This window comes from Thamnophis sirtalis, unplaced genomic scaffold (genome assembly GCF_051295495.1).
Source record: "Thamnophis sirtalis isolate CommonGarterSnake01/CBP01778 unplaced genomic scaffold, rThaSir2_p1.2 scaffold_8, whole genome shotgun sequence".
In the NCBI taxonomy this organism is placed as follows: Eukaryota; Metazoa; Chordata; class Lepidosauria; order Squamata; family Natricidae; genus Thamnophis; species Thamnophis sirtalis.
The window spans coordinates 23,897,852-23,923,117 of NW_028261388.1; the positions used below are offsets into that span (position 1 = coordinate 23,897,852).

The following is a 25,266-nucleotide window of genomic DNA, read 5'->3' on the forward strand; positions in this document are numbered from 1 at the left end:
CATTATGCAAAAGATGCAACTTGTGTCAGACATCATAGGACAAGTACATCATTACATTATTTGCACAATGATGTGATGATAATATTGGTTTGACATCATAATGGCTTGTTATAGAAACCAAAAGAAGGAGGAAACTTAAATGTGCATCATTTCAGCTTCCATAGAAAAGGCTGGTAAAACTGAGACAAATACAATCAAACTAAATTGTAAAACTCACATCACTCCTTCTATTCCAAACCTAATAATTTAATGATTAAAAAGAGAACTAGGAGAGTTCTGTTACAATAGAACTAATTTAAAAATGATGCAGGCCAGATCAAGCGCCCCAAATCATAACCAGGTACACTACAATATTCTTCTTTTATTTAGTTTACAGAAGAATCTATCAGTACAGGTTGCAGAAGGAAAATGTTTAGTGCTATTTACAATTTGTTTAAAACTCTGCTCTATACAAATTTAATTTTGATCATTATGAACAATATCTTTGTAGGCCTACTGCATATAAAGCATTTTCTCAAAGCAGTAACATTGAATAAAGTAACCTGATTACATTTAAATGAAGATCATTCAAAACACGGAACGTTTGTAATGGCTATGGACTCAAATACAGAACACAATGTCAGTCTGCATCTTTAAAAGCCTAGATCTATTTATATAGTTTATTGTTGTATTATTTTACCCGCCAATCTATACTTAAGTTCTATAGCCATGTTTTTATAAGTTTTTTTAATTAAATATATTCTACATATTTTTTACTTTCAACTAGGAAGATTTCTCCCTAGTAGAAAAAATATAAAATCTTTATATAATTTTTACAAGTTTAGATGAAACTACCTCATGCTTTAGTGCTGTGCAAATTTTTTAGCATATCTTTTTTTAAATTACATGAAATAAAATAATGGCATCCTTTGTAACTATGTATGCTTTTAAAAAACAGCTTTTGATTTCCAATACAATTGCAAGCACTAATATCAAATGCAAATAACAAACAAATGAACTCATCATTTAGCATTTTTTTCTATTTTATCTTTTTCTTTTAATTATCTCTTTGAAGTCACTGTTGAGTAAGCATGACACTGGACACTAAGATCAGATGAATAAGGATGACTGAAAAACATCAATTGTAGATATTCAAAGACATAAATTGATTAGTAAATGAGGTCTTTAATATTTATGCACAATAATAAAAGCCTATGAGCTACAGGAAATTACCCCTCCCATATTAAGGCTAGGAAATGCACTCTCTGCACTTATTTGTGCTGTCTAAACAAGCACTCAACAAATGTACGAAAGAAGAGTGCACATCAATTAAAAAAAAAGTTGCAAGAGCCCTCTACAGAGTGCTTTAAAATTACAGGCACATAGTTTGTTGCAGTGAGATTTTTTTATATATATAGACAATTTTAGTAGTTAGTGTTTTGTGCCACTTGGTAATCAAGGGTGACTTAGGTAGAATTTACTTAGTAGTTACTCTTTTTGCAGTCCATCTATCTCCCTGCTTCCTATTGGCCATGACTGAATTTAAGAAAAAAAACAACTATGGATTTTTTTCAGTGCTGATTCATTTCTTGGTGTTGGAAATACTTAAGAACATTTGTTGATGAGGTCTATATATTGTCAACTGTTTTAGTGCAAATTGCCTCTAGTATTCGTGATTGGTTAAAGTTCCGGTTAAGAATGATTTTAAGGTAGCAAAATGATTTCTGCTGAAGAGTAGTTAATTTTTTTTTCTTGGAGAGAAAATTCATTGGCGAAATGATGCATTAATAAGCTTGTTCAACAACATAAGGAGTAGAAATAAAAAAGTATTAATTGTTCTAGAAAAAAAGTGTGACCAGGTTCATGTAATATTTCAGTTCAGTGGATTCACAGATAGGCAGAAAGGGTTTTTGAAACAATGTTGGTCTCCTCTAATCCTGCAGCATGAGAGACAAAAACTATTCTACATCACAAGTAGCAGATACAGTGGCGCTTCTACAGGATCACACAACAATTGCTCTCTCCAGTTTTTTCACGATTTCTCTGCCCTACAGAAAAATAAACAAAATGTTTTCAAGATAATTAATGCAAAACACCATATATGCATTATAAAAGCTTTACAGTATTACTATAATCTTGAATAGGCTAGTAATAGGGTTTTACATGGGCTGAAAACAATTGCTATCCTATTTTCCCAAAAGATTCACTGGAATATTTTGAATTGGCTATGTTCTGATGGAATAAGGGCCATAAAAATAATCAACGGGAAATGTCACAAGTTTCCTGTTGTCTTGTTTTTTTATTCTTGGAATACAAAAGTAGATTAGATTTCAAAACTCAAAAAGAAAATGCAGGTTTATGAGCACTAGTTTTCTAATAATAAAAAGATTAAAAATAATGCATCAGATTGGCAGCAATAAGTGCTTAACAGACAACCCTTACCTCTTACCTCACCACCTTTCTCATCACACTATTTCCAACCAAATTCTGCAGGGACAGAACAAATGTGTACAGCTAATATTGTTCAAGTCTCCATGACCTAACCCAACCCAACCCATGAGTTTTGGTCTCAGATTAATGTCCAATTCTGAATTTAAATTCAATAGTTCAAAGGAACCTAAGAAAACACTAGACTGATAATAAATGTAACATATTTACAACAAAGTTGTTTTCTTCCCAATTTTCATATTCAAATCCAGTTTTAAAATATGTTGCAATTTGCTAAGCCTACCTTGAGAATTTGGCTCTGGCAATGTCTCTCTAGCCACCAAATGCATCACTGTTGTTTTGCCAAAGGGCAATTTTAATGCTGCAAAAAAGAAAAAAAAGGTTTTGTAATGCTTCTCTATAATGCACAATATTGTTCCATAATTTCAACTACATTACAATTGTTTCCTGATTCTGCTAATATTCATAGTACACATTTTAAAAAATATATTAGCATTTCTTTAACTGAATCTCTCATGCCACTTACAGAATATAAGCTGTAAAAGCAGAAAGTAAAGTATTTTATTAACTTCTGCAAACCTATTGATGTGGAAGGATAAATTAAAAGTCAATGTAGCCATAACTGATTCAATTAAAATAACAGATAATGAAACACTTCTATGCCCATGAGGTTGCTGTGGATTGAACAGCTGTTTTATATCACTTCATACTCACTGAACCTTCACATTAATTGTTCTGTATTACCCATCATTATGCCAATGATTGTGTCAATTATGAATGGAAGAAACTGTAATACAATATATAATACAATCTATATACCTAAATTCAATAATACACAGATGATTGTGTGTGTGTGCACGCGCGTGTGCATAAACTCTTTTGTAATTGAGTTTGATTCCTGTTGATTTTATGGACCTATCCATTTAGTATTCTTGTCAGTAATATAAAAGTGACTTGCTATGGCCTTCTGAGATTCTTCAATTTCCAAGCATAACCTATAGCTTTGCACTTTCCTGGAAGTTTTGTCATCAAAGTCCTAATCATGATTAACTCTATTTAACTTTTAAAATTGAAGTAAGTTTGATCACTGGCTGCTACCATGCAGGTGTAACAGGGGTGAAATTCAGCAGGTTCTGGAGAACTGGTAGTGGAAATTTTGAGTAGTTCGGGGGAACTGGCAAATACCACCTCTGGCTCGCCCCAGAGTGGGTTGAGTATGGAGGTTTTGCAATATCCTTTCCCCAGGAGTGGGGAGGGAATGGAGATTTTACAGTATCCTTCCGCTGCCATGCCTACCAAGCCATGCCCAAAGAACCGGTAGTAAAAAAAAATGAATTTCACCACTGAGATGTATAGATCCAGATAAGAAAATGTGCTTTTCATCTGGTGTGGACATATTCATTGCACACGGGATCTGAAGCTCTTTTCTAACTTTGAATCTAAATATCTGCAGAACCCAACAGTACTGTAAATATAGCAGGTTTATTTTGCTCTGTCTTAACTTCTTCAGTATCTGCCTAATTTCAAAACTGCATGATGTTTATTTTTCAGATTAATGTTATAAACTGAGAAATTGGGATTTCGTGATTCCCCAGTGCATGGTTACACTGGCTGGGGGCAAAAGGAAGGTCAAAGCAACTAGAAAAGCTGAAAAGAAATGAAAAACACAAGGATCTGTTGTACTTCCTATAGCTAGACTGATTTATCAATTGCTACCTAGCAGGTTTTCTATTTCCTGCTGTGAGATAAATGGAGAGGAAATAGTCAGAGACAATTTCCTCATGTGCTCTTTTAATTTTAGCTTTTCAATGGACATCTCTGATGGCTTTCTTGATAGCTATTTAATCTGTTAGTCCTTCTCAAAGCTCAATCACAATGCCTTGCGTGAAGCATCATTATAAAAAAGTAGAAAACATTAAAGTAGAAAACAATGCCAAATTTAAATATAGATGCAAGAGTACATTAACAATGGTACAAGAAAAAACATTCATTGTTATGCAGAAAATATCCTGAAAGAATGTAAATAATTCATAGAAAACTAGTAAATGATAAAATCTATCATCTGGGAAAAGCCTACATCAAGAATCCCAATGCTTCCAACATTCCAAGAACTATTTTTTCTTCATGTTTCAAAGCATCTTAATTGCATTGTGACAGAGATAGTAGTAGAGAAAAAAGAAACAAGTTTATCAGCTCTAAAGACAGAGTAGGAATCTTCGGCTTCTTACTTGAACTAGTTCTATTTTCAGTATTCATAAGAATTTCTGCCTGAACTCATTCATTACATCTTCTGTCCCACTTTCTTTCTTTGCTGTGTCTTGCTAACAAGATAAGCCTAAATGCAGGATTCTTCTGTTAGTTCAATTTTGTTCATTTTCTGGAACCTAACAAATCCATGTTGAAGTGCTGTGGTAGAAATTAGAGGTAAATTGTCTATATCCAAATATACTTATATGCCATCTGAGATGTCATTCACAATCTAAGAATAACCTGGCAGGTACTAGATACCGTAGATGTTATTCAGTTAAAAAGAATCAGTGAGGCACACCACAAGGGGGCACAACTGAACAGCTTTTCTACTCCAAGTGAGATAATACCATTCTTGTGTAACTAACTAGTAGTGTGTATCTGAAAAGCAATGCTTGATGTAGGAAAATTTATTTTGAAATAGCCATCAACATTTTTACTCACAATTATTATCTAGGTCACTTCTTTAATCTTAATTTTATTTTGATTATATTTTCTAACATTCCCGTGCAATATAAAAACTAAAACTATAATACTGTTATAATGTCAATTAAAAAACAATTCATATTAGAAGTATTCTCTGTTTCAATTTCAACTATACCATTTGCTGAACTTTCCAAAAAGTGTATTTTAACTCTCGATTGTTCCCAAATCAATTAAATATCAGAAGATGTTTATGAGCCAATTTCTTTTATTACCTCCTAGTGTTACATTGCCATGAAGAAATCTTCCTTGATAAATAAGTCTCAGAATATTCGGACTGCTCACTTGTTCTTCTTCCCAATCTGGAAAAGCAATAAGAAAAATAATACAATTCAATTATCTAATTTTGAAACTATATATTATTTCTTATAAACTTCCAGCAAGGCTAATCACACACCAGTTTATAAATATTCTTCTGAATATATTTCTTTTCTTGTCATAAGGATAGATTTATAATTTCAGCCTTAAAGAGACAAGTCAAAGGGAACTGAACTAGAAAATAACTCCAGAAATTCCTTCTAAAAACACTCAAGATAAATATAGTAACCGTTTATTTTGAAGTTATTTTGTAATTGATATTAACAGCTCAGTGCAAATGAGAATATAGAAAAAGTAGGTCATTTAGGGAGTAAGAATCAGAATAGTAACTGTTTAGAAATACCTACTTAGTAAAAGATCTGTTTCAACTATGTGGGTTAAGTATCAGTCTATTTACATGTATACATCACAATGGGATGATTCTAAAAGAACATGCTTCATTTGACTGTGATGAAACATTGAGATAATTCACCAAGGACATTAGGGTGAGAAAAGATTTCCGTTAAGGACCAAATTAATTTGTTATTTAATTTGTTAATTAAATAATTAACTTAATAATTTATCATTATTTGGCTGTCAAGAGTAGAAATGGGAACGGACTGGAAAGAAAATAAAAGAAACTAATAAAACTAGAATAAAAGTATAATGACTGTAGATAAAGTACAAGTCCTGTACATACAAAAATAATTAGAAAAGAGATTCATCTCCCATATAAAGAGGCAGGGCACAACCCGGTGGCTCAGCGGTTAAGATAGCAATAGCACTTAGATATATATACCGCTTCACAGTGCTTTACAACCCTAAGTGGTTTACAGAGTCAGCATATTGCTCCCAACAATCTGGGTCCTCATTTTACTGACCTCAGAAGGATGGAAGGCTGAGTCAACTTTCAGCCTGATGAGATTCAAACTGCCAAATTGCAGGCAACCGGCAGGTAGCAGAAGTAGCCTGCAGTACTGCATTGCTGGGCTTGTCGGCTGGAAAGCCAACAGCCCAGGTTTGAAACCTGAGCATCATGCAATGGGTGAGTTCCTGTCCTCACCACAGCTCCTGCCAACCTAAAAGTTAGAAAGCATGTGTGGGCACGTGCACACAAACACACACACACAAACGCACACACACACACTGGTGGGATTCAGCTGGTTCATACCAGTTCAGTCGAGCCGGTAGCTAATTTTGGGGGCAGTTTGTCAAACTGGCTGAATCACCTAGCCCCTCGCCCCTCCTCTCCCAGGCACTCCTTGTCTGGCCTCCTGGATGCTCACTTGGCCTGAGAAGATAAGACCAATGCTGGGGGAGGGAGACCCCCTTGGGGGAGGACACAGTGAGGCCTGGCTGTCTTTCAGGTCTGGCTCTTGGCTTCTGTGGGACCTCCAGGCGGGAAGCCCAAGAGAAAGCACCTAGTCTGAGCACATAGCCCTGGCGGCAGTGCTCGTGACAGGTGGGTGGGCAAATGTCCCGTGCTGCATGTGCGCACCTCGCCGCAGAGCAGTGGCTTCCACCCCAGCACAGCACTCTTTTCTGAGGACTGCCAGCCCACCTGCCAGCTGGCTGGCCAAGAAATGGTGCCCCACCATTACGGGCTGGATGTGGGACCCAAGGTGGAGGGGAGGGCGAATGGGTGGCAGTCACTAAGAGGCCTCGCAGAAGCCAAGCATGCCATGTCTGAAAGGTGAGTGAGCCTCACCATGTTTCTTCCCCACCCCCAGGTCACCCTTCGCCTGAGTGCAGTGGGCCCAGAGCGGATCTCCCTTACCCGCCGTAAGCCTTACCTTTATGGGCAGCCGCAGTGAGCAGAGTGGTATGAGCCCCGTGGGCTGCAAGGTAAGGCCAATGGTAGGGGAGGGAGATCCGTTCCAGGCCCACCGCGCTTGGCCAAAGGGCCGCCTTGGGGGGGGGGGACACAGCAAGTCTTGCTTGCCTTTCGAGCCTGGCTAAAAAGGCAATCATTTTGGGATTAAATTCCAAATGAAATTGGGTCTTCAGGGTAAGGAGACATGAAGTACTTTCAACTGCAAATTTCTAAAAATCTATTAAAATGAATGTCTAGATGCAACCCTTTGACTCATTAGTCCAGAGTGAGCAAAAGAGATAGGATCCCAATGAAGGTCTTAGCATATTTAGCTCAGGAATAAGAGAGTTGAAAGAGACTTTGGATATCTTCTAGTCCAACCTCCTGCTCAGGCAGGAAAACTGAGGGTGCCAAAATCTGAGTAGGGTCTGGAAAAGGTGTCGGAATAACAGAATAATATTTAGAAGGGACCTTGGGAGGGGGACCCCATAGCATTTCAGAGAAATTGCTGTCCAGTCTTTTCTTAAACACCTCCAGTGATCGAACACCCAGAACTTCTGGAGACAAGCAGTTCCACTGGTTAATTGTTTTCACTGTCAGAAAGTTTCTCCTTAGTTTTAGATTGCTTCTTTTTGTTCAGTTTACATCTGTTGCTTCTTGTTTTGCCTTCTGCTGCTTTGGAAAATACATTGCCAACTTCCCCCTTTTGTTTTGTGATCTGCCTAACACACTCTTGGGCAAATCATGTGAGCCATTTCCTTGTTTCAGTGATCCATGAAAATGCATCTATAGTATGTAGATGCAGATAATAAAGTCAAAAAAGGTGAACATTTTTACAGAACCTATAGGTATGATTTTTATAAAGATTTTTTTTATTTTTGAATAAACACAAACACAAAACACACAAAAAAACCCCACAAAACCATCTTCCATTACAAATTGTAGAAAGTGTGTTGATTGGTTACAAAAACTTCTGTGCATCCCTTCCACAGTCATCACCTACAATTCATATCAAATCATATATTTTAAATCAAGTATATTTATATATATTACTATCATCATAACTCAAACTTCATTTGACTATAATTGTTTTTACGTCCTTTTATATAAAATATTCCAGATTTAAAGCAAAACCACATAATGGCATTCCATTAGCTCTTCCCAATATCATCCAGTAACATTACATCTTTATAACATGTTCTATATAAAAATTGGTTATATTTAATAACAGAGTTTCTAAACCTTTCCAGTAATAGTGCCGTCTTATGTCTCTTACCATTTGTGGCATTAGTATTCTGGTTATTTCTTAGTAAGTTTTGTATGGACTTTTCTTCACAACTTATTGGTTATTGCATATCTTGTATAAGCTCAAAACCCTCCATCTGCTTCTTCAATCAGCTTATCTTTGGTTATCACTAGTGCTTCTGACAAAATTTCTCTCCTTAGTTCCATCAATTCTTCTCTCTTTTCTTCTTCTATACTTTGAGATCTGGGGTAGAGCTCCAGTCCATCTATCTCCCCTTTCCATATTCCACTCTTTCCATTTCCAACCATGCTCAGTTCACTGTCAGTATCAACAATTTTCTTATCTCTTTGTATATTTTTTCCTTCAGTTTTTAGAACTCTGACCTCCACTTTCTTCATTTGAAGAACATCCTAAATTTTTCCATCAAATTTTACTGTTCTGGGGTCTATGTTCTCCAATCTCTTCTCAATTTTCTCTGTTACTTCTAATAATTTTGGAATTTGAAACATAATCTTTTGCAATGTTAAGGTTTCTTTTTCATGTTGCGCCATTCTTCCAACTTGTAAACACTGCCACTGCATTCAAAACTTTTTATTAAATTTAAAGCAAGTTCATTTATAATCTTTCAAGACAAGGCTTTGTTTTCACTCCACTCCACCTGCCAATGAAGCTCACGAAAAGCATCTGTATAAACAACCCATGCTCTTCTCACTATTACTCTCTGTGAAATGCAAAATCAAATGATGAAAGAGAAAAAAGAATAGACAATATTTCCAAGCCTCCAGCCTCCAAGTGGCAGTGTTACTTCCTTTCCCTCTGTTATTATAGTCCTCTTTGTATTCCTTTTATATCTTCTTTATATTCCAGGCTTAAAGAAAACAAAATTCTTAAATGGAGCAAAAAAACAACAACACCATCCAATCCAGCATTATAAAAATATGGAAAAAGATTTTAATCCATAGGTATAAAAAAGTAGTAGAAAAAAACCTAATCCGTTCAATTTAAAGAATAGGAAACATTTGCAAAAGTTCCATCCATAAAAGAAAATTAAGAAATAAAGGATAACACACTGTCTAATATAGTTTAATTTTGCTGCTTGTTCTCTTCTGTTTTCAATTTTTTGGGGGGGGGTGGTGGTGTCTCTTTTATAAGATTTCCTCACCAGATGCACACACTTTCTCTTTCCATTTTCCTTCCATTCCGGAGCTGTCCCAACTTCAGCAGCTTCAATGGCTATGCTTCTGTCTCCAGCAAAAAGGTCAATCAGGATCTTTGGATCAATCAGGGACTTTGCGGTGTCCCTGAGATCAGCAGGACCTACTCTTCCCTGTCACCGTCTCTTCGGGACAGTTTAGGTCCAAAGGACCATCCAGTGGCAAAAGTATCGACTGTGATCTTGGAGTTCCAAGATCTCACGTCGTGTTGTTGTGACGTCAGCTTCTCCTCCTCAAACTTGGTCATGAAGTAGAGTTGTGGCTTGTAATCATTGCATTTTTCTATATAACATAGATAGGGCTGCCTATACACTCTGCTTACTTCCCCTATTATTAGGTGGAAAAATAAATGCATGAAAATTTGCTTTCAACGTGGGAGAAATGTTATGTTCCCACTTTTGTATCACATACAAGGGTATATCCCTGCATTCTACTTTAACAAACATATTAGAAATACGGATTAGTAGAGGGGATAATAGGATCTATGCTTGAGATTGTGTATGAATTCATACTCTGGACATTGATATAGCAGCCATTATACAAAGGTTGCCATTAACTAGGTTTCAATTTTAAACTGAATTGGGTTACCATAGTTTACTTCAGAATTGATCTACATAATTATGGGTTTTTTAACTAGTTCAGGAGGGAATTCATTAATCAGAGGCCATGATAAACACAGTTCAGACAAGTCATCACCATGGCCAAAACACTGATATCTGGAAAAGTATTTCTTTAGCCAGCTTTGCTTCCAGCCAGTTTACGCGTAAGAATTTAGCAGCTTAAAGCTGCAAGATGTAAAAGCTCTAAGGTTCAGGTTTAGCACTATAACTATGCTAATAGTTCAGTTGGAGCATTTAAGTTAATTTGACAATAGACAAACTGCCATTTTGTTATATTCCTAAACCCCTCAACAACTTGTGATATTTATTAGACTGGTTGGTAGACACACTGTGTACCAGTGGTAGGATATTTAATTGAAAATTAGTTCAAAGAGAAGTTCTGACCATCCATATGCCAGAGAAAACTCTCAGAACTGGCATGCTCTCCGATGGAGCTTCTAGACAGTGAAATAGAATTTCTACAGATTATAGTTACATCACCTTTCCACTTTCCAGTTCTACTCTATTCCATTATCAAATAGTCTAGTGAGCCTTCGCCCCCCCTCCCACACACAAGGGGGGGGGTAAGTATCCTGAAGCTGATTTGGAAGTATATTTTGGACTTTTGTCTTGATGAGACAACCAGTCTCTTTTTAATTATAAGACTATGCTTGTAGGTCATGTTCCCTTGAATGTTGAAAAAAGCAGTATAAATTCAATAAACAAACTTCAGATTGTCCAGGTTAAATGCTAATCAATTCTCAGCATAGTTAGCATAGATGATTGTGAAGAATGGCAAGAACTACAGTCCAACATTTGGGGAGCCTTGCATGCCCACCTCTGAGATCAAATTTGAAGCATTAGTATTAGATTACAATACCCAAAAACATGTGAAATAAGGACGTTTTTTTTAAAATAACAGAATGTAATATACTAAGTGTGCGTCTTTGCAATAATATTAATATTATACATTTATAGTAATGTTACCACCCATTGGTAACATTAATATAAATCCACTACAACCTATTATACAATGGGCAGGTTTTGAAAAAACATTAATAAACATATAGCAATTAAATAACTGGCCCTAATTAGTTGCTTGAAATTTTATCTTCTTAAATGCAATTCTATTAGTTTTGAAAATGACTAGGCAAAAGTTATAACGATAGCTTTAAGTCGTACATGACTTGGTGCCTAGATATATTAAGGACTGCATAATATTAGAATTGCTCAATCATTAAATTACAAAGATAAGAGCAATTAAGTAAAGTATCTTTACTGAGATGTACTTTGCCAATAGAACTCTCCTCCAAAATTTGATGAACTTGGTGCCGCGCTAAAAATTTCATTACTTTTCTTTGCTCTTGCTGCGGCAGCTATTATATTTTTCTTTTTACCATTTCTACAACCTCAGACATTTACACTTTACTGATTTTTTAAAATGTTGCCAGTATTGTTTGAAGAGTTTTTCCTCAAGCCTCTATGTAAATGTTTAATTATAACATTAGTAGGATATATATTGCTAAATATGATTTAATGGTGGTGTCACTACATTCCTAATTACACTTAAGTGCAGTAGAGAGCAATGCTAATCTAATTCCAATCACATGGTCAGTTACTTACATGCATTTAGGTTTCACCAATTTTAAAGGCTTATCCATGCAAAAGAGGACTCCAGTTTAAAAGTTTTAACATTATAAACGTTATCTGTTGATAAATATGCACATGAATATATATTTATAGAAGGAAACAGGATCAATCCTACAGTCAGAATTATAATGCCTAGCAGACAACTTGTCTTTGGAGGCCTGGTTCCTACTTTTCTACTTCCAAATAGCACATGGAGAATATAATTTCATAAGACAATGGTTTTATAGATGTATAATTATTAATAATATGCAAGATGTTATGAACGTGAGCCATGTCACATTTAAAACCTTTCTTTAAAAAAAACACTCTTTCAAAACAACTAAGGATGTTTATTTGGATTGTGAAACAATTTAAAATGAGGTGGTTTGAATTTGAAACATTTTGCATTCCATTAGCCTTTCCCTTCTTGACATTTTTCCTGCTAGGTAAGAATTCAAAATATCAGTTTATGAAAAACATAGTTCTGGTGTACAATTTTGTCCCTATTGTTACTTGCATTCAATGGTCATTCAACACTCACTGATTTTAATGGGGGGTTGTGGTGGTGGAATAAAACCAGATTGGATAAAGCACATGAAGAGCTGATGCATATATTTTGAAATGCATATATTAGCATTTAAATATTTTATTTTGATGAGGATATTCTTTCTCCCCATTCCATGGAATAGATTGGAATACTGACCAAATAATAAACATTAACATTCTAGTACTTACCCATTGGCCAATTGTCATATACATGTTTTGCAATGTCCGCTGCCGAATCATTTGGTGAGAACAAGAACTCTTTCGTTTTTCCACTTACCAAAATGAGGCGCAAATTTATCTGTAGGAAAAGAGTAAAAGATCAGGGAGATCTGTTCTAAATTATAGAAGTAATTTTTTGCTACAAGTGTCTAAAGCATTCACAGAAGAGGAACATGTACTATGTTCAGAAAAAAAAGAAAAAATTGCCTTGTGTTTTATGATAATGTAACAGGATTGCAGCTACTACATAAAAAGTGATATCCCTAATTTTTTTCTTTTTCTTCAGTTTCTGATACTAACATGCAATAATATATTTACATATTGGCTAAAAGAAAGACAATTCTAACAAAAACTATCTGGATGATTAGAAAGTATTAACTATTTTTAGAAAACAAGTCAGAAGAACTGTAACAATAGTCTAAAATACTGAGACTTATTGATTTTAGGACACAGAAAGATAACATCAAAAAATCAAATATAATTTTGTAGAACAGAAAACTGATTATATTACATTAGATTACTCATTAACACCAATTATATTTAAACATTTTGGTTTAAATGACTAGTTATTTAACGTATCAAATGCACCCTTTATTTTCAAATACAAATATCAAATTGATTGAATTGATGTTTATAGGCAAAGAAAATCCAATTTTATCCCATGGTTAGTCATGTAGAAAATGATACATATGAAAGGACTGCTGGCATGAGGTTATAGCTCCCATTTGGTCAGTGTGTTGACCAACACATCATGATCTTAATTAGCACAGTTTAAATCAAAAATGGAAAAGAAAAACTTGAAGTAAGACTACAAAGAAATGTGGAAACTAAAATGTGGGTGAAAAATAATGAAACCACTCAATATGGTTTGAGCACCACCCAGAAATATGAGGGGGGGGTGAAAATTGGGTCATAAAATGCATGCCTTTTGTCTTTATTCTAATAGTTGAAGTAGAAGAAATAAATAAAATGAGGCCAAATATGATTTAATAGCAGAAATGTGGTGACAGTTATAACAACATAGTAATTAAAGAATGCATTTGTTCAAAGGAAACAAAAACAAAAGAAAGGGAAAAGTTATACTTAGGGTTAAAAATATCCATTCATGCTCAGAAATCCAAATGAATAAATCTGACAACACTGTACAGAGCATTCAGATTAAAACAAGAGGAAGAGGAAGAAGAAGTTCAATATTGTTGTTGATGTCTACTATTATTTGCATAACCAAGTAGAGGAAGTGGATGAGTCCTCGCAAAAGCAAATTGCACTTCTTTCAAAGATGCATGAAGTTGCAGTGATGGAAAACTTTAATTACCCTGACATCTAGTGGAGAACAACCACTGTGAAGCATAGCCTTTCCAGGAAATTCCAGACTTATCTTGCTGACAGTATTCTCCTTCATAGGCACCAGACGATCAGTTATTTTATGCTTGACTTAATACTAATCAATAAAGAACACTTAGTTGAGGAAGCAGGAAAAACAATAGGGCAACTCTGTAATGATGGAGTTCTTGATATAAAGGTAAACTAAAACTGAGGACAATCATTTTATATTTTAGATTTTAATAAACTCAGAGCTATGCTAAGTAAGTCCCATGACAGGGGGGGGGGGACTTATGGGAAAATGAGTTGAAGATGATCTCAAAATGAACTATCAAAGACTTCAAAAGTTTCAGTAAGGAGAGGGGGGAAAAAGAAACACGGCAGAAGTGGCTAATACTTCTACCAAAATCTTAGGGAGAATCTGAAAACAAAAAATATGCAGGGCCAGGTCAAAATCTCAAAATGTGCTGAGGTTAGTGAAGAATCTTAAGAATAAAATCACCTTTAAGATTCAAAATAAAAGGAAAAGAAGTAAGATAGGGCTTCATCCAAGTTTTGATAATAGAACATTGAGAAAGCCCCATTAAACTATGCCTCCCCAGAGAAACAATTCTTCTGGAATTCAGAGCACCCACACTTCTTTCTTATGGGCAGAGCAGAATAACTAGTTTCTCACTGAAACACAGTGGAAGTAAAAGGCAAGCCAAAACAATAGGAGCCTTCCTAGAAGTAACCTTGAGGGGAATAAAATAGGATATGGAAGGAATTCTTCTCACCAAAAGTAATAGGAAGAGCAATAATACTATTGCCCACAAACGTGTTCAAAAGACGTTTGTCCTTAATTGTAAAATATATTAATGTCTTTGATGGCATTAACAAATAGAATGATAGAACATAATCATCATCATCATCATCATCATCATCATCATCATCATCATCATCATCATCATCGCGCAGACTGATTATAAATTGCGGCACAATTCAGTAGCACAAATGATCCATTATCTAGATTATCTAGATAATGGGATTATCTAGATCCCTTTCAGTCTGGTTTCAGGCCTGGTTACTGCACCGAAACCGCTTTGGTCGCGCTGACCGATGATCTCTGGCGAGCCAGGGATAGAGGACATTCCTCTATCCTGGTGCTCCTTGACCTCTCAGTGGCCTTCGATACAATCGATCATGGTAGCCTTCTGCGGCGGCTGGAAGAGGTGGGATTGGGAGGCACCGTTTTACGGTGGTTCTCCTCTTACCTCTCTGGCAGGTCGCAGTCGGTGTGGGTCGGAGGACAGAGGTCGACCCCTAGGCCCCTTAAATACGGGGTGCCGCAGGGCTCGGTCCTGTCCCCCCTCCCATTTAATATCTACATGAAGCCGCTGGGTGAGATCATTCGCCGGCATGGGATTAAATACCATCAGTACGCGGACGATACCCAGCTGTATCTGTCCGCCCCGTGCCAACTTAGTGAAGCGGTGGAAGTGATGTGCCAGTGCCTGGAAGCTGTCAGGGTCTGGATGGGAATGAACAAGCTTGCACTCAACCCTGACAAGACCAAGTGGCTATGGATGTTGCCCCCAAAGAAAGTCCAGATATTCCATCTTTAAACCTGGGGGGTGAAATCTTACACCCCTCAGAGAGGGCCCACAACTTGGGTGTTCTCCTGGATCTGCAGCTGACACTAGAACACCATTTGTCGGCTGTGACCAGGGGAGCTTTTGCCCAGGTTCGCCTGGTGCACCAGTTGCGGCCCTACCTGGACCGGGAGGCACTCCAAATGGTCACTCATGCCCTCGTCACCTCAAGACTCGACTACTGTAACGCGCTATACATGGGGCTGCCCCTGAAAAGTGTTCGGAGACTACAAATGGTCCAGAATGCAGCCACACGAGCGATATTGGGTGTACCTAGATACATCCATGTGACACCTATTCTCCGTGAGCTGCACTGGCTCCCTATTGGTCTCCGAACGCGCTTCAAGGTGCTGGTTATCACCTTTAAAGCCCTACATGGCCTAGGACCTGGATATCTCCGTGACCGCCTCCTGCCACATACCTCCCAGCGTCCGATAAGATCTCACAGGATAGGCCTTCTCCGGGTGCCATCAACTATACAATGTCGACTGGTGGCTCCTCGGGGGAGAGCCTTCTCTGTAGCTGCCCCGGCCCTATGGAACGATCTATCCCCTGAGATCCGGACCCTCCCCACTCTCTCGGCCTTCCGAAAGTCTACTAAGACCTGGCTGTTCCGGCAGGCCTGGGGCTGCTGATTCTTGATTGAGTTCCAGCCCCACTAACAATTGAGTGCATGTTGTGTTCTTTTAACTTGCTTTGTCTTTGTATTTTAAATTTTTTAATATTTTTTAATTGTTTTTATGTAAGCCGCCCAGAGTCCTTCAGGATTGGACGCCATACAAATTCATTAAATCTTAAATCTTAAATCTTAATCCATTGGAATTTGTGCAAAAATTATAATATTAAAACAGCAACAAACTGGTGGGAACATCAGCCTGAAAAAGTCACGGAAATCAGATGGGCAAGATCTTGTGGGATTTCCGTATACAAACGGAAAAAAAACTGCCGGATAATACACCAGACATCACACTGGTTGAGAAAAATAAGGTCACAATCATAGACATTGCAATACCAGGTGATAGCAGGGTTGCCGAGAAGGAACATGAAAAAATCGCAAAATACCAGGACTTAAAAATTGAAATTCAACGACTATGGCACAAACCAGCAGTGGTAATTCCAGTGGTAATTGGCACACTGGGTGCTATTCCAAAAGCACTGGAATTACATTTAAAAGTTAAAAATTGACAAAATCACCATCAGTGAAATGCAAAAAGCCGCACTGCTTGGATCTGCACGCATATTACGAAAATACGTTACGATGTCCTAGGCCCCTAGGTGGGGCCCGACTAGTAACCAATGCCAAATCCGGCGAAACAACTGGCCACTGTGATACAATTGTATAATAACAATAATAATAATATAAAACTTTAATAAAATCTATAAACAGTAGGCATTGTAGGTAAAGGGTTGGGAAAAAAATCAGACATTTTTTGATATAACTAAAGAGTTGACATAGGGCTACTGTAGAAGACAACTGATGTTTTTTTGTTAATCAATTTAACAGCCATAAAAAAGAACAAATGAAAAAATACTTCATTCGTAAATGCAGGCAAGTTGAGGTGAATAAAAATGATATTTTAAATCTCTTGGTTCCAGGACATATGATCTGGTCTTGTTAACTACAACTATTTCCTCTAAGATCCTGAGCAAGGATCTTCCATCAACCCGCTACTTAGTCCTGAAGGCATTGAGGATTAAAACTAAAGCTGTAAATGTTTAGCTAACATATTTACAGACTTTTCTATCCAAATTATTCAGTGACTTCCTTGTCTTTATAGTTAAATGGCATTTCAGAGGTTTTGTCTAAGAGGAAAACTTAAAGTCATGGGTGGGTTGCTACCAGTTTTACTACTGGTTCACAACCCCTGCGCGCGCCAGATACGTGCTGTTCAGTGTAGATTGTTCTCTGCGCATGCGCAGAACAATTTATATTGAATTGCGCACGCGGGGGACAGGGCAGCAGCAGCAAGGGAACCGGTTTGAGGGTTAGGGTTTTTGAGACCCAGGCCTGAATTCCACTACTGGTTTGGCAGAACCGGGCACAACCCACCTCTGCTTAAAGGTTATAAATTGTTAGTAGAAGGACAATATATTTGTTTAAATAGATAAACTTGTAAATCTAAAAAATGATGAAAGCACCTAATATAATATTCCATGTAATTAGGAATATCAATAGACTGCAAGCTATATAAAATGGTGCTGAACAGATAAACTAAATAATTCTTCTAGATCATAAGTACAGTATATTCATGGAGGGACAATAAAATTAAGAAAAACATAGGAAAGACATGATCACAGGTTAGGTTTAATGAATTACTGTCTAAATCAAAATCGGCTGGGTCTGCACACCATATTAAACTATATAACATAACTACAATGACAGGGTCAAAAAATGCATTAAACTAAAACCACCAAATATTTTTTCACACACTTCAGTTTTGCCATTTATACCAATTAATGCTTATAATAATTTTTTAAATAATGTAAATTTAAATCAAAAACCATGTAACAGAAAGATCCATTTGGAGTTTTGTGGTTTCATTATCCAGACTTTTACCTTATAACCCTCATTTTAAATGGCATCTTCCTGCACCTTTCTGGTTTGCTCACTTTATCTATGAAAATAATTTTGAAGAAAGGCCAAATAACTAATCGGGCAGAATACTACAGTAAACAGACGGTAAGGATTGAAAATTGGGATATAGTAAAGTGCTATGTTTGAATGAGATCAGGTTTAAGTCCCTCTTCATTTACAGAGCTCACTTATTTTGAGCCAGTTACTATATCTCAGCCCAACCAACCAAATGGGACGGTTCTTATGACTATAAAATATGCCATTTTGAAGTGTTCAGAATAAAGAACAGATACAAATGTATGATATAAATAAAAATGACAGTACCATGTAATGACGTAACACATATTTTAAGTGACATGAGCCTAGATTGCCAACCACAAATAAAAGTGATTGGTTGCCACTACTAAAAATGCATTTCCCCCCTCTGTTCAGGAAACCATTCTGGCTCTTTGCTGGTTAAAAATAATTGCATTCCTGTAGTATTTTTACTGACATCACAGATATAATACACCCCCCCCCAAACATAAACATAGTAATAGTTTTTGTAAGAAAAGTTGCCAAGAATAATCATAAAGTTAAAAAGATGAAGTTGACCACAACAAAGAAGACATTTCCAGCTCCAGATATAATGTGAAATGTAAACTGTGTTCAAATGCCTGATGTTGAGAAGAAGTGAGAGAAAGATAGAGGCAACCTGCACTCCACATTATAGAAAATGTGCTTTTGCATAGCAGACACATTTCTAATTTTCTTTTGAAAGATTTAGAATGCCAAAAACTCATGAGATATCTGAATCTAAGTAATCTGAATGATACTGGCTATATTCCAAGAAGATATAGCCACAGTATTATACTAAAAAATGCAAACATTTTCATGGTGAAATCAGAATTAGATTTTACTATAATCAAAATATTAGCTAATTATTTATGTTGTTATGGGAAGCAATCTGAGCAATTCTCAAGCTAGGAGAAAAATGTTCCAGACAGTTGGCTGCATTTTAGGATTAGGGTTTACATCTTATTTACTTAAATTTATAATCCTATATGTACTTTACTGTATTTAATCAATAGTTGTTCTCATGCAAGTATGTAATTACTAAGGCAGAAACATGACAATTCAATTCAAACTCGAATTGCCAATTCAAAGCCCTAGTTTTTTTAAAAAAACCTTCTAATTCTAAAGCATTCTTATCTCTAGTTAAATGTTTAGGTCAGGGGTGTGCAAACTTAAACATTCGAAGAGCCATTTGGACCTTTTTACCACAGAAAACAAAACACTGAGAGCCACAAAACCTAGGTGGGCGTGGCCAATTCAATATCACTCCCACCCAGTCACATGACACCCTCCCAACCACGCCTACCCAGATTTTGTGGCTCCCGGTATTTTCTGTGGGAAATAGGTCTCTCTCTCTCCCTCCAATTTGTTTTTTCCCACTCTTTTTCTTTCTTTCTTCCTTTCTCTCCCCTTCTCCCTCTCATTTGTTTCCCTCTCTCATTCTCTCCCTCCAGCTCTCTCATTTCTTTCTTTTTCTTCCCTTTCCTCTCTCTCATTTCTCTTTCTCTCATTTGTTTTTCTTTTAAATCTCCTTCCTTTCTTTCTCTCCCCATTCTTTACCAATTGTTTCTCTCTTTTTCCTCTCTCTCATTCTCTGCCTCCATCTTTTTCTCATTTCTTTCTCCCCTTTTCTCTCTCATTTCTCTCTCATATATCTCTGACCTTTCCCTCCCTCCCTCCATCTTTCTTTTTCTTTCTTTCTTTGTGTCCCCTTCTCTCCCGTTTCCCCTTTCCCTCGCTCTCATTCTCTCCCTCCAGCTCTTTTTCTCTCTCCCCTTCTGTCTCTCATTTGTTTCTCTCTTTCCTCACTCATTCTCTTTCATATATCTCTCTCACACCCATGGGATACCTTTCTGGGGCGGAATCATGGCGGTGGCGGCAGTGGCAACTCCTCCCCCCACTGCCACTACTGCATGCTCAGGTGTATAGCCAGCCATGCTGCGCAGGAGAGCCAGAGCTCTTCCCTTCCTGCATCCAGCGCTGCTCCTCCCCATTCCCCCCTTTCCTGAGCCAAAACGAAGGTGATCATGGTTGGTGCTGAGCTGCCTATGAGCTGCTTTGGCAGAGAGCAGGTAGAGCAACCAGGTCGGCAGAAAGCCACAGGAGAGAGCTCAAAGAGCCACATGCAGTTCTGGAGCTGTGGATTACCAACATCCGGTTTAGGTTATAGTTAATTATCTGGATGTTGTTTATTCTTAAACATAAAATGAATTTTCTATTAATCACACAAGCATGTTGTTGTGTATTTGTTTAATTCTAACCAAAGCAAGCAGGAAAAAAAAATCTACTTATTCTATACCTAATCTTTAGTTCAGCTATTTAGTAAGATTGCAAAATAAAGGGACAGAGTGTCTATGGAGATTCTCAGTCATCCAGATCATGGTTGTCCCAAAGGTCCTTTCTCAAAAGGCAATTGGACTTTCTTTGTGTTTTTTTGAAGTTGTTTCACTTCTCATCCAAGAAGCATCCTCAGTTCTGATTGAATGCTGGGGAATAGAAGGATTTACATTCTTTGCAGTCATCTGGTTGTTAGCCCTTCGAAGGTTGGTCAATAGAGCTTTAAGAGTCATTGAGGCCCTTCGGAGTTTTTCTGTGCCCTCAGGATCACCTGAATCAAAGTGCAAATGGGTGTGGAATCTTCTTGAAACTGCTGAAAGGACTGCACTATAAACAGGAGATAGGTGATGTCATTCCCCCCCCCCCCGACGTCTGTTGAGAGAAGGCTGTTCAGTTTTAACATAGATTTTTTTTTTACCCCTCTTTCAAACCAGTGATCCTCTTTAGCCTGTTGGGATATCGGGGGCAGGAAACTTTTAACAATCAGTGCTACCATTTCTTTAAAAAGAAAGGATCATACTGTTTAAGGAAGTGAACATCATGTACACGTGGGAGGATGTGATACTTTGAAAAGATGGTTCGTTTTCTCATTTTTAAAATGACTTTTTAAGTAATGCCGCCCTGATGTGGCCCTCAATGAAATTGAGTTTGACACCCCTCCTCCAGAGCAATCCAATAGCAATATCAAGTAATCACACCTATATCCCAAATGGGCACTACTTTGAGAGCAGGACTCCCCAGATATCAGGGATACACACCAGGTTTGACCCTCAACCATGAGTTGTGCATGGAGGACTTCTTCTAGGCAACTGTCAGCCCTCCCAGGTAAACTACACAGGAAACATGACTAGATGAACTAACTGTATTTATTGTAAATCTTACAAGTCAGAAAGTGCAAATGTGCTACCACCATTGCTAGATCAGTTGGGGCAAATCCTTCCTAAGTTTTTTCTCTGTTAGGTCCCTGGGAGCTCCTGCTTCTCTTGCAAATTGTTTGCTAGAGATCTCTTTCCCTCATTCCCCAAATTCATCCACACATTCCATTACACCAACAAACAACAAAAACAACAACCAGAAACCAGGTCCATTGAGGCTGGTGATCTAGTACCAGAAAGAGCATCAGGGAACTTGCTGCAAGATACCAAACCCTCTTTCCCCAAAAGCAACCGGATTTTTACTGTCATAATCTCTCTCTCTGCTTGTCACCATCAGACTATTTTTTCTTACTAATTCTCAGGCCCCTATTAATCTAGTCTTCTCCAATCTTTAAAGACCCACACTTAGGTATTGCTTGCATTCACATGAAGATGTATGTACACAATGCAAGGCATTGGTGAGTAGCATTTGTAACAAGCAGTAATGTTAATAAAATTTTATTACTTTCAAATATTGTTATTACAAAAAATAGAATCTGAGTGAAAATACTGTTTGTCTCATTACTGTGCAAGTCTGAAGGAGCTGGTTCTACTTTAGGAGAAATAGTAGCTCAGACATGAATGAAACAAAAAACAAAGAAGTTCTTTTCACAATAGTTTTGTAAACATCAAACATACATATGTTTAAGATGAAAGACAGAGCTGCCCAATTCCTTGGAACAATACTGTAATAATGGTTTTTGACACAGCTTTTTCATAGTTGTGCATAAAACACTGTAACTTTCTTGCCTTCCATGCATGATTCATTAAGTACTGCATCACAAAAACCAACACCTTTAAACATAGTTAATTGACTGGGCCAATCAATCACTGTTTTACAACAAACATGCAGAGTTGTTTTATTGCTAATTAGTAAATATCGAACCTTTAAATGAACACAATATAATTTAGTCAGGTAGTTACAAGGCCAATAATGTCATTCAGGAACCTTAATACTGGGCCTCCATATTGAGACTGAGTGTTCCATCTTCTACCAAACTGATCTTTCTCAAACAGAATAGGGAGTATTTGGAACCAATCATTATAAAGCAGTTACTGAACAAGCACTTCTGGACAGAAAAAACAAAATTAATCCTTGAGGCATGCTAATTTTGAAATTAGCATTTAAAGATAACTATATAACTGAGCAAAGCCAACTAAAGTGCAATAATAAACATGTATTAAGAATGCAATTACACCTTATAAAGCATAAATCTAAGAACAGAGGAATGCAGTTGTTATGATAGAACTGCAAGCACTGCTAAAGTTATTTTCTCTAAAATGCTATCTGAAACTACTATACAAAAATAAAAAAGAGGAAACTTAACAAGTTTTTTCTAAGAAAAATCAACACATTTTACTCTGTGGAATTAGTTACTAATGTCCCCTTATGGAAGAGGGAGAAAGAACTAAGTGTTATCAGTGAAGCATTAAATCAAAATATTGGCAAGGATACTTAGCTGAAGTCCGAGGGGGTGTGATGGCTCAATGGCTAAAATGCTGAGCTTGTCAGCTAGACAGCTGACAGCCTGGGTTTGAGACCTGAGCTCCTTGCAATAGGGTGAGCTCTCGTTACTTGCCCCAGAGTTCCTGTTCACCGAGCAGTTCTAAAGCATGCAAGTAGATTAATAGGTACCACTTCAGTGGGAAGCTAAGAGTGTTGTATACACTTTTGGTGTGTAGCCATGCTGGCCACATGGCCATGGAAATTGTCTTCAAATAACACTGGGTCCCTCAGCCAAGGAACAGAGATGAGCACTGTGCCCTAGGGTCGGAAAAAACTGATAGGGAAACGTTTACCTTTACTTAGCTTGGTCATTCACAAACCCAATCAAACCCAATTGCTTGACATTCTAGCTGCATCCAAAATATGTAGATTGAAGATCAGAATTTTGGCAAAACTGAATACCAAGCTATTTTATTTTGGAAATATTGATACATGATTCCTCAAACCTTACTGGGAATACTTCATGCCATCATCAGTCTCCTCTCTTTACACAAAAACTCTCATTTTTTCTTCTCCTCATGGGAATCAATCTCTGCACCAGGATTTCCAAACTGTGAAGTGTCCCTACTTTGGGGAGGTGCAGATAGAGCCCAGGGAATGTGCATAGAACCTTTTAGTTGCACTTTATAATAAATTCATCTTTCCCAAAGTTTCAGTGTACTGTTTTCATTGTTCATTTGTGTTCAATTTTGTGTTTGGATTTTTAAGGGAGATATGCACATTAAGATTATACTAAAGGAAGGTAATGGCAAAAGCTTTCAAAATCCCTGCTCTATTCCATGCCCAGAGCTTCATCTGTCCTTATTAAGATGTTCAGATTTCTTCTTCTCTTCTTTGGTGGAGAAGTGAGCAGAAAGAATGACTTTAAATTCAATCCATAATTCAAATTTCAAACTTTAAGATAAAATGTTTCTGGTAATATCAGGAACAATTAATTTTTTTTGTAATTTGCATGGTGTCATTTTGATTGTATTGGATTATAAGAAATGAGAAACCATCTTTTTATAACTGCCTTTATACAATAAATTGTAAACATACAATGCGTACATTATTTTTCAAATGTAAAATTGATCGCATTGATATGTTGTATTTACAAATTTATACTGCTCTTCATAAAAAACCAGCAACTATCTGAAATGCATAACACTAACCCAATATAAAAATTAGTTTCCCTTAATATAAACTATTTTACAATACAGAATTGTTTCCAAAATTGCTCATTATATATTAAAGTTGAAAGAATGTTTTTAAAAGAGTAATCATAAAATCAATAATTTTATAATTAATAATAAATTATCAAATAATTGTTTTAATAAACATTATATTCATTTTATTTTTAGAGTAAGATAATCTTATGCTTCTGAAATTATTCTGTTCTGGCCTTAAAAACAATATCCACAGGGTTGTCAGCAAACCTCAATCTAAAATGAATTACAGCCTTTTAAAAAGTTCAGAGTAAGTTCATAGTTCAGTGATAGAGCTCAAGTTCTATATTCAACATCCATTATTGCAATTAAGGAATTTTAATTATTATAGCCAGGAAATACTTCCGTTTGGAATCTTAAGGATTAGTGCTAGAGTAGAAAACATTCAGGAACCGATTTAGTATTTCATTTGGATAAATTAACTTTATTAGAGTACCAGTAAAAATTTTACACTGTGGGTTAAGATTTCCCACAAAATTGCAATTCAGAGGGAATTATAAATTGTCATTAAACATTATCAAATTTCTGAAGACAAGAAAAGAGTACTATCAAAACTCACTCGATGCTTTCCTGGATAAGCTCACAGCAAAGCTTGAGAAGCAAGTGGTTTATTTACTTCTTGCTGAACCCTAATCCCCTCTGAAAGAATTACTTTTCTTCAGGGTAGATTATTCCAAGTTCATATATCATTTTCAGGGTCAAAGTTCTCAAAGTTCAGCATTCCTAGAGTATTTCTAGGCTAGGTGGGTAACATATAATTTAAATAAATAAATTCTTATATTGAATAGCATTATTAAATACATAGGAAAACTGTGGAACTGTTTTCTTTGAAATATGTATTAGGCAAGAACAGAGAATGAGGTGGCTGGATGGAGTTACCGAAGCAGTAGGCATGAGCATAAATGGACTTCAGAGGATGGTAGAGGCTAGGAAGGCCTGGAGGAACATTGTCATGGGGTCACGAATGGGTCAGACACGACTTCGCAACTAGCAAATGTTT

The 25,266-nt window shown here is 36.7% G+C and overlaps 1 protein-coding gene across 1 annotated transcript in view; it reads right to left on the bottom strand.

Annotated features, from left to right (window-relative positions):
• Positions 1-346: 346 nt before the first annotated feature.
• UBL3 (ubiquitin like 3) overlaps positions 347-25,266 on the bottom strand; it is a 41,110-nt gene continuing 16,190 nt past the window's right edge. Inside the window, exons 2-5 of the mRNA XM_087721258.1 lie at positions 12,691-12,799; positions 5,373-5,459; positions 2,711-2,788; positions 347-2,027 (exon numbers count right to left, since the gene is read on the bottom strand). Coding sequence (XP_087577384.1) covers positions 1,975-2,027; positions 2,711-2,788; positions 5,373-5,459; positions 12,691-12,799 — 327 coding nt within the window. The 3' untranslated portion in view covers positions 347-1,974. The remainder of the gene's footprint in view (positions 2,028-2,710; positions 2,789-5,372; positions 5,460-12,690; positions 12,800-25,266) is intronic.